General features: G+C 41.1%; 2 protein-coding genes across 3 annotated transcripts; both read right to left on the minus strand.

The window, feature by feature from the left end:
- Positions 1-232: 232 nt before the first annotated feature.
- On the minus strand, positions 233-4967 carry ppp1cc (protein phosphatase 1, catalytic subunit, gamma isozyme). 2 transcript variants are annotated; one of them, XM_071522058.1, is made up of 8 exons: positions 4387-4967; positions 4221-4239; positions 3837-3964; positions 3412-3642; positions 2926-3030; positions 2430-2653; positions 1908-2042; positions 233-896 (listed from the first exon to the last, which is right to left on the minus strand). In XM_071522058.1, exons 1-8 carry the CDS (start codon positions 4457-4459, stop codon positions 807-809), a joined length of 1005 nt encoding a protein of 334 aa, XP_071378159.1. In that variant the 5' UTR covers positions 4460-4967; the 3' UTR covers positions 233-806. The 2 variants fall into 2 exon arrangements, with proteins under 2 accessions (XP_071378159.1, XP_071378158.1); XM_071522057.1 differs by lacking the exon at positions 4221-4239 and having other exon boundaries at positions 234-896; positions 3837-3968; positions 4405-4963.
- Positions 4968-5652: 685 nt separating this feature from the next.
- On the minus strand, positions 5653-6965 carry myl2b (myosin, light chain 2b, regulatory, cardiac, slow). The gene is made up of 6 exons (XM_071522033.1): positions 6887-6965; positions 6698-6773; positions 6428-6532; positions 6213-6291; positions 6087-6135; positions 5653-5923 (listed from the first exon to the last, which is right to left on the minus strand). Exons 1-6 carry the CDS (start codon positions 6920-6922, stop codon positions 5819-5821), a joined length of 450 nt encoding a protein of 149 aa, XP_071378134.1. The 5' UTR covers positions 6923-6965; the 3' UTR covers positions 5653-5818.
- Between the last annotated feature and the right edge of the window lie 2805 nt (positions 6966-9770).

Genomic DNA, 9770 nt, shown 5'->3' on the forward strand with positions numbered 1-9770 from the left:
ACAATAAAAATCTCTTATTTTATTAGTTTGTAAGTATTTTACACATATTTCAGACAACTTGTCTGCCTGAATTAAATTTTGCAATGGATTTTGTCACCCCCTTGTGGATGCTTATCCATACACCACCGGCGTGGAGTCCTTTGTTCATGAGGTATTCTCTCACACAAGTGTATTCCAATCTACATTGTTCATACTGCAACATTTCAGAAGCAAACGAGTATAATGAACAAATGAAATTCAGATACCAGTTTCCCCCTAAAATACGCTCAAAGTTTATTAGAAAGATTTAGACATTACAAGAATGCTTTTATTCATTTAATTTAGCACAAGACTTGTTTTAAAAATGTGATGATGCAGAGTGCGAAGTCAAAGTCCTATGATAAATAAAGTTTTACAGAAATAAACAGGTGTTTGTGACGTTTTCCACAGTTGTTTTTATAACCATTAATATCCATTATTGACAGTGAGAAAAAGGTGATGACTAAAATGAATGAGACATGAAAGAAATTGGAAAAATTGTGCACAGCTTCAAACAAGGCATTCCTGTGCATAATTAGCCGTATTGTTACATTTTTCCTGATTGAACAGTCATATGTGGCAAAGACTAGTTGCAAAATGGAGTGCAAAACACCTGAGGTTTTCATGGTGACATATCAATTTACCCTTGTGGACAAAACAACAAAATATTTTGCTTTCATCGGGTAGGAGTGGATATCTTTTCAGTATTGGCAGCATTAAGGACAACCAATCCTTCAAATGCAAAAGACGAAAGCAGAAGGAGTGAGACTCCCAACATTTGTCCCCCTTCATTTCTTGGCTTGCTTAGTGACCATGTTGCGGGGGGGAGTCACAGGACGGCTGCCGTTGGGCTTCTTCTTCTCAGCTGGTTTTAAAATCTACAAGTGGAATAAAGAGACAAATAGCTGTCAAAAAACATGAAAATAGAAGCCATCCATTTGCAATTGTACAATTGTCTCCTCTGTTCTCTCCCTGCAAACTTTACATGCCACATTTACCAATTCAGCAGTACAGCATTTGCTAAATGGGAAACAGAACAATTATTACTCACTAAAACCTAAAAATTCAATGAGATCTTGTAAATTTTTGTGCAGCAGTAGTCTCCAAAACAAATCCTGACTCTTGTACTCTGCCAAGCCGCCCCTGAATCCCTGGCTCTGGGGTCTTTGTTGGTCATTTGGGGATTCTGGGTATAGACACTGATCAAATTCTGGGGATATGCTCCGTTATAAAAGTACCCATGTCAATCAGACTAGAGTATAAAAATATCTGCGTTGTGGGTTGGTGTTATTCGTTCCTCCCAGGCCATCCCACAGTGCAGAGCACACCCAGAGTTTCTAAGATTCCATCATCACTGAGTAGATGTTGACATTTGGACACTTAGGAAACTAACTTTTTTGTCTGTTGTCCATTTGTCTAGTGGCTGGTGGAAGCAAATGTTCAAAAGGTACATTTCCCTTTTTCACCATTACCAAGACAAAAGACAATTTTAGAATAAAATAGTTTCCAAACAATGTTGTAGCCACTGCCAAAGATTTGCCAGCATTTGGCTGGTGGCTGGTGTTAATCCCCCACTCTGGTGGTAATCCATAAGAGTGATGTCAGCTCTTTGGACTGTCCAAAAACTATTGTTTGATTGGTTAGTCACATTGGCCTTTATTTATAAAACTACTTTAGCACCTCCTAAAGCTTAAGCACTTTCAGAATGAATATGGAAATATAAAAAATGCAAAAATTAATCCAAAATTGATAAGGGTATTGGCAACAACCAGTGCTTGTAAGGAGTTCAGCGTTGTTCAATTAAACAATACTTTATAGTTATATGGTACGGTAAAATACAGTGCAAACCATATCCTGAAATAGTTCATGCACAAACAGAAGCATCTCACCTGAAAAGAGCACATGAGGGTCTCATCCACACTCATCATGGCACCAGCATTGTCAAACTCCCCACAATAGTTCGGTGCTGAGAACAAAGTCACAAGCTGCCTCTTTGCAAAGAATTCATAGCCATCCTCAACAACCTGCAAGTGGCATATGAAGAGTAGAGGAGAACAAGAAAAGGAAAATATTAACATACAAGTATGTGTTTAAAAACACATTAATACTATGACCCAACCTCAAATCAACATAATCCATTCAAATACAAATGCATCTGTGGATGCATCAAGGTTTATACTAGCATACACTGCTTGAATGCACATAGCTATATATACATATACATGTGGAGTGCTAGGTGTAGTCTACTGTCCACAGTATGTCTGCATTGTCCTTTGCACAGTATGTAAGGTCCTGTTGTCCTTGTATCAAATGTGTCAGTATGTACTGTGAATCCTGCAAACTGCCAATATGTTGCTGCAGCAATGTCACCAAGTCAAATCCCTGTTTATGATAGAGGTGATTCTGATTACCTGATGAGCACGACAGATCAGATCTAGGTCATGCTTGTGCAGGAACTTGGCCACCACCTCTGAGCCGAAGGTAAATGATACACCCCTGTCGTTCTCTCCCCAGCCCAACACATCCTTGTCCGGATCAGACCACAGCAAGTCGCAGAGCAGACCCTGATCGGGCACATCAGTGGGGCGCATGACGCGTCTGATCTGCTCCATGGACTGAAGGTCAGGTGACAGTCCTAAAAGAAATGGCCGTACAGTATAAATAAACACACTGACACTGAGGTCAATACCTATTACATTTGGATGAGGCCACAGTCAGCTGAAGAACTGCAAAGACAGCATTACTCAAGGACAAACACGAGTGGCAGTTGACGTCAAAGGAAGAGTACTTTGTACAATCAGTATGAAACTTAAATAGCTTTAGCTGGTGGTGCTAAGCGTGTCAAAAATGATCAAGGTCTGCACCTTAAAATATTGGTTTTACTTTCAATGCATAAACATAACCCACCTCCATGGCAGCAAAAGATCTTCTCATCAACAATGGCGGCAATAGGGAGGCAGTTAAAACAATCTGTGAATGTTTTCCAAAGCTTGATGTTGTACCTTCTTTTACCTAGAACATAAAAGAAAAGTTAAATTCAGTGGTACGTCACCACAGCAAGAACACTGCCACCACTACTAGAGCTCACATGAAGATAACAAAACATTGTAATTTGGCTCCATTTCCCTAAAAAAGCACAACCAAACATGTAGACCCTGCGTAAAGTGCAGAGAGTGAACTATCAAGTAAATTGTTTTAGTGCTGCAACCTGCGCTAGAACCACAACTGGGACCAAAACCAGATATTAACCCTAACTACCCTTCAACTTGAACTTGAACCCTAACCACCACCACTACAAAACAAAGGAATTTATGTAAGATTACAATGCCAACACATTTGGAAATAATGTTGTTGGGCCAGGTACAATCCTTATAATCAGCACAGATTACTCACACTCGTCATAGAAACCATATATTCTGTTGATTGAGGCGCACTCATGGTTTCCCCTCAGCAGGAAGAAGTTCTCAGGATACTTGATTTTGTAGGCCAGCAGCAGACAGATGGTCTCCAGAGACTGCTTCCCTCTGTCCACATAGTCTCCCAGAAACAGGTAGTTGCTCTCTGGCGGGAACCCCCCATACTCAAACAGCCTCAGCAAGTCATAGTATTGCCCATGGATGTCACCTGTAGGATGCAGGCAAATGAATGCATCAGCGGCAACAAAATAAATGATATGTACATATACCTTTCTTGGACAAGTTTCAAAAAGGGGCCTGAGATGCTTCTTCTAGTACTATATATACCAAAGATTAAATATCATTGACCCATTTTTTCTGCAGTAACTACGAGGAGTAAATACACACACAAATCTTACTTACCACAGATCTTGAGAGGGGCTTCTAGCTCCAGAAGAATGGGCTGACTGAGAAAGATCTCCCTTGACTTGAGGCACAGCCCACGAATCTCATTCTCCTGCAGCTGCACATTCTTCCCAGGTTTTGCTCCTCTGACTACAACCATAAAACAATCAAAGAGCAATCAGTAACAACAGCAAATATACATGACACCAGCTAGCTAGGTATGATGTCTTTCTATGCTGTGAGAGACTGTATGGGAGAATAGATGAATGTGTGCCGCGCTGGGATGAGGAATGTTGTTGGTATTTTGTGTGTGTGTGTGTGTGTGTGTGTGTGTGTGTGTGTTTGAGAAGAATATGTTGTGTGTGCCCTTCAGGCAATTCAAATTCTCGCCAAAGAAACAACACAATAGGAGCAACATGATGTCCAATGTTATAGTATAGCTAACTAACGTTAGCTAGTATGGCTAGTTATCTCGCTAGATGTTGATAAACATTTGCTAACGTTAGCCGGCTAACTAACATTAGCTACAATAGCATGCGGATAAACGATGTAGCGTTATATTTATAATATTTCAACATGTCCTTACCTTCTAAAAGGCGCTGGATGATACTATCTATATTGAGTTTGTCAACATCAGCCATTGCGACGTTGGGGCTATTAAAATGGACTCAGTGAAATCTAGGTCTCGTCTTAACAAGCTTTGGTGAGCTAGCCAGCTAGCTATACTAGCATTAGCTACCTAATGTTAGCTTCGTTGATTTTCTGGCTGAGCGAAGAGATGTTGATGTGACTCTGCTTTTGTTTAGCTGCTCATTGACACTTTAAACCATCTAATAATCTACTTAGACATCTCAGTTATACAAAATTTTACATCCAGTGTTGGCTTTCGTTCAGAAACGGGACTAAAAAATAAACGTCAGCCGTATTAGCCGTTAGCTAGCGATGATGTCCCCTCGCTCTGCTTTATGCCGCACCTAGTATAGCTAGCTGCTCAAAGGAGGCTGGTTGGTGACTGCTCGGCTGCTGCCATCTGCTGTACTGGAATGAGGAAGGAGTCTTTAAAGATATTAAAAAAAAATGGGAGCGTTTAGAGAGGAAAGAGGATGGATCCCGAAATAGAAGACACCGAGAACCCTTGAAATCAACTCTGCCAGAGCCGAGCTGAGCGCTGCCACAGTTCAGTTCCTGCTGGTTAAAGAGGGCAATTACTCCTTTGGTTGATAGGCTACTACATGGGGCCTTTTTGATTGGACCCACTGTTTCACACTTCTCTTTTTTAACCTATATGTATCCAAATATGTTCTTTTATATGTTACAATATGTAATTGTAACAATATGTTACAGTTAAATAAATTAACACCAGTCATCTACTGCTGGACAGTGAGCTGCTCCACTGGATATATGACTATACAGCTGATAATTTTTTTTGCTGTAACTATGGGGAGTAAAGCCACAAACAATTCTAACTTACCACATATTATGAGTAGGGATTTAAGCTCCAGAACAATGGGAAACACTGACTGAGAAACATCTCCCACACAAGTGTAACTCAACAGTAATTGTTGAGCTTCTTCAACACAGGTGCCAGTAAAAAGTAGAATGTTTAAAATAGAACCATTCATTCAGTCATTCCTTCATTCCTTCCTTCATTCATTCATTCATTCATTCATAGGCAAATTTATATCACAATGCTTCACATAGCATCAATGGACTAAGTAAAACAAAAGTAAAACAATTCATTTCAAATATCTGAATTTCTGTGATCAAATATTTTATTTGCAGTTCAGCTACAATCACATGTCACACAATTACATATCAAATGCTAAAAGCTGGAGCTAAAATGTGAAGGTGAGCCTGCTGATTTGTCTTAAGCTCTCTGTTTCTACTGTTGTCTATGTGATCATGCACACGTGGGCATCTCTGCACAAACATGACCCATCGGTGTAAATGTACAGAGGTCGATCCAGCTCTAGGGCAAGACGCCCCTCGATGATTAGGATCTATTCTTGGTCTTTCTCCTCCCCGTGTGTGATGATGTAGACCAGGTTATTGTAGTCTAGGTTTCCCGCTACGTCTGGAGGGAATGCAGTGAACATCTGTTCCATCTGTGGGCATGAAGTAGAAAAAAAAAAAGATTATTTTTTGGGTGAATGAATGTGATTAAAACTCAAACACGTGTGAAACAAAGTCTAAATATTATGCGTTTGTGTGCAGAATTTGTCCAGTTAGACAGACTGGAATGAACAGTGTCAGTGGTTACAGTCTAACCTCTTCAGGAGAGAACCTGTCTGCCTGGGTCGTCAGCATATCTGTCACACTGCAAAGACAAGCAGCTGTGATGAGCTGGCTATATGTTCACCTCATCCAGCATCAGTGCACTAGAAAGATACTCACAAGTCCTTCTTTAAAGTTCCTTTTCCTTCGGGATCAAAGACTTTGAAAGCGTTGAGGATGGTCTCCTCTGGGTCAGCGCCTGAAATGGACAGAGGTAGCGCCGAGCGTAATTATGATCTCTTCTGTGCTAAAAGGCTGTCAACAATCAGTCAGTGGTCTCTGAATGCTCTTCATCATTATCTGAGACTCTGGACATGACAGAGCAATTGCCTCACCTTTTAGTTTCTCCCCAAACATGGTGAGAAAAACTGTGAAATTAATCGGCCCTGGTGCTTCCTTCAGCATCTCATCAATCTCTTCTTGCTTCACATTTAAACGGCCTAGGGAAGGGCGGTAGATTAGGCGCTGTAGGGCTCACATGGTATGAGACGTCTTGTGACACATGGACATATATGTACAGGCAAGTGCACCATACACACAGACGTAGACACAGACAGAAGAGACAGATAAACAGGCAGCGAGCACACAGACTTCCATCTGCTTACCTAGAGCTGCAAATGTGTCTCTTAGGTCGTTCTTGTCAATGAAACCGTCTCTGTTCTGGTCCATGATAGTAAAGGCCTGTGGAAGTTTCATTGTTACACACTGTGTCTATGGAGGTCTCTCTGGCATGCATTCATTCATTACCCAACGATTACTTCTATGTGAAAGACAACAATTGGCAGAGCACTGACTTCTTTGAACTCCTGGATCTGGGCCTGTTCAAACATGGAGAACACGTTGGAGTTGGCTCCCTCTGCTCTCTTCTTTGCTTTCTTGGGTGCCTGCAGGGTTCGACAGTGACACCCTAATTAGATACAGTACTAATGGCGCAATCATCACCTGCTCTCTGCGCTCGTGCTTCACTCATGGGTTCGCCGTGACACGTGTGCTTATGATAACAAGACAATAATCAGCAAACTTAGTGAGCGCGGGGCATTAGCCGCACAACAGGCAAGGTTTATACTGCGGCACACGTTTTATTATGGAGGATTAGAAACTGTCAGGTTGTGATGGAAATATTTACTCACGCCTCCAATTTTCTGAGAATGTATACTAAGCCTGGGGAGGGTGTGGTCCTCTCCCCTCTCTCCCAGAGCTGCAGCATCACATGAAGGATTATTCTATAGGGCCTGGGTGGTGACAGGATGGTACACTGAGCCCTGTTTGATTGGAAATCCCTTGGAGGCAAGGATTATGTTGAGCTATTTACATGACTGCCAAGGAACTGTGAAAAACAGTGCGAAGGGAATGCGGTGTGATGACATCATATTGCTTGGATTCGCCGGCCTCTCGACAGCTGCTGTCTAACCCCTGTTGTGGATTAGCTCTCAAGCAGTTGTACATCACATGGATGGAAGGTCATTGTGCCACTTGGCGTCTCCCTCAGCTCCATTTTTTAAAATATGATTTGCTTTGAGTCTTGCTGTTCCTTGTTGATTCCCAATACAGATCAACCCGAGTGCACCAGCAGGAACTTTGTTTTGCATGCTATATTAATTCAGAATATTAGATAGTTTTTCTTGCCCCTGGTCTCTGCCTTATATCCTTTCTTCATCTCTTCTCCTCTCCTCTCCTCTCTCAACCTCTTATAGTGGCTTGAAATTTCATTGGTGTGAGTAGGTCAAGATGTTTAATATATCAGAGCATGCACAGAACATAATACAGTATACTGCCCACTTATACTCTCATTCCAGTAAAGATACTATTGGTGCTTAGTTCAGGCTCAATATAAATAAAAAATAACAAAGGCACATTATGCACATATGAACGCATTAACCACAAACCTTGCAGAGTAGAAACACTGTCTCCTTAGTGTCTAGATTGAAATAAACTAAATCCATCCACTAAAACCAAATCCGTGCGTCACGGTGCTCTTATTGACCTCAACAAGACTGAATGCAATGACAATCAAAGGGAGCGTCCATCAGAGCACACTCACCATGTTTCAGTGGTAGCTGGAGGAGGACCAAGGAGTGTCCTTGACGCTGTGTGATGGAGCAGTACGCAAAACAAGGGCTAGATATACTGATCCCTCTCCCCTCCACAATGGTGCCTGCCTGTGGGCTATAAATACTCCATGCCTTCTTTAGGCAGAGACCCAGGTGAAGAGGACTATTCTCTTGTCCTCCCCTGTGGCTCATTGTCAGCGTTTAAACTGCATGAGATTTAGGGGTAATAGCCAAACACACCACCCCATTATTGAGACACAAGAATAACAAGAGGACATAGCTATGGCTCAGGGAGGAGAGCGGCGGCCGTGATTGACAATTCCACTTGTTGGTCTCTGTCACCCAGCTGTCCTGTTACTGCTCCATGGAGACCACAACTATGTTATGATGGGCGTTGTTTCTCGGTATCACAATAAAGGGAACTATTAGCTAAAGCTGTCTGAACCCCCGTAAGACTTGATCATAAACAGCATGCCATGCTGTGGAAAACATTAGTGAGGAGCCACGTTCGTAGAGCATGGTTCATGAATAGTGTAAGTTTTGTAATTTAGTTGTTCTCCATCTATTGTCTTGTGCAGCCTAGTTCTCTGTTTAATAAGTAAAGTTAGTGCACAGTGTTACGGTCAGACACAGAGCTCTGCTTGTTGTCTATTTGTGTTTTGCTGGTTTCAAGTTGTGGTTTGTGTTCTTAACCAGTTAGTAGAAGTATTCATTTCATTATTTATAACAATAAGGTGTTTAAGGTGAAATTAATAACAAAAAGCAACAGTTTAAGAGGAAAGTTAAAGCTCCAAGAAGGGAAATAGAAATGCTAAACAGAAATGTTAACTTAAGGTGCCGCTTCAACAACAGTAGTCCTCTAGTGTTTTGTTGTACATCAAACATATACTTACTTAAATTATACTGCTCTTCTCAACGTAAAATATCTACTCTTTAAAATATCTAGTGATGTTATTTTCATCCATAAAACATGTTTAGTACAAGTTGTTGTTGTGGAGGAGAACTACAGTCCTGGAGATTCAGAGTAGCAATAATTTGAGAGAAGGTATGAATCTTTAGCAGTTATCAAAGCTGTACAGAGGCACTTTGATAGAGAAATACTTGATTATAGTATTCATGATGATCATTTGAATGCTGCTTCTTTTGAGGCTTTTGACAGATCGAAGGTTCCCACTTAAAACATTTTTTTTGCTATTAATCTCCAAGGAAATCACTGGAAGGTGACAATTTCAGTTTTTGTGATTCACTTACCCAGTAGAGATTTTGAAAAATGCTTAAAGCTCAAAACAACTTCAAGCAAACCCCCTCAGCTACCACACATTCAAGTAAAGCAATCCAGCTGTAGTCATGATGCGTGATGACCAGCACAATGGACAATGTTTTTAAGCCTATGGGAATACCCCCAAAAATGTTTTGGATATTGTTTATTGGATATCTGGGAAGGCGAGGTGTGTAAGGTGAAACAGTACAATCTTCTGTGTTGGATAGAAAGTGTTTTATTGTAAAGATTGTACAATGGTAACAATGTATTACATATGAGGACAGAGATTTGCTTGGCTTTATTTCAAACGATGTGAAGTCCTGTCAGAGGCTACCTGATGTCATGCTCTTCTCAGTCTTTCTCACT

This window comes from Centroberyx affinis, unplaced genomic scaffold (genome assembly GCF_046629955.1).
Source record: "Centroberyx affinis isolate AG114_WGS23_722 - 3 ecotype Tasmania unplaced genomic scaffold, CSIRO-AGI_Caff_v1 ptg000950l_1, whole genome shotgun sequence".
NCBI lineage: Eukaryota > Metazoa > Chordata > Actinopteri > Beryciformes > Berycidae > Centroberyx > Centroberyx affinis.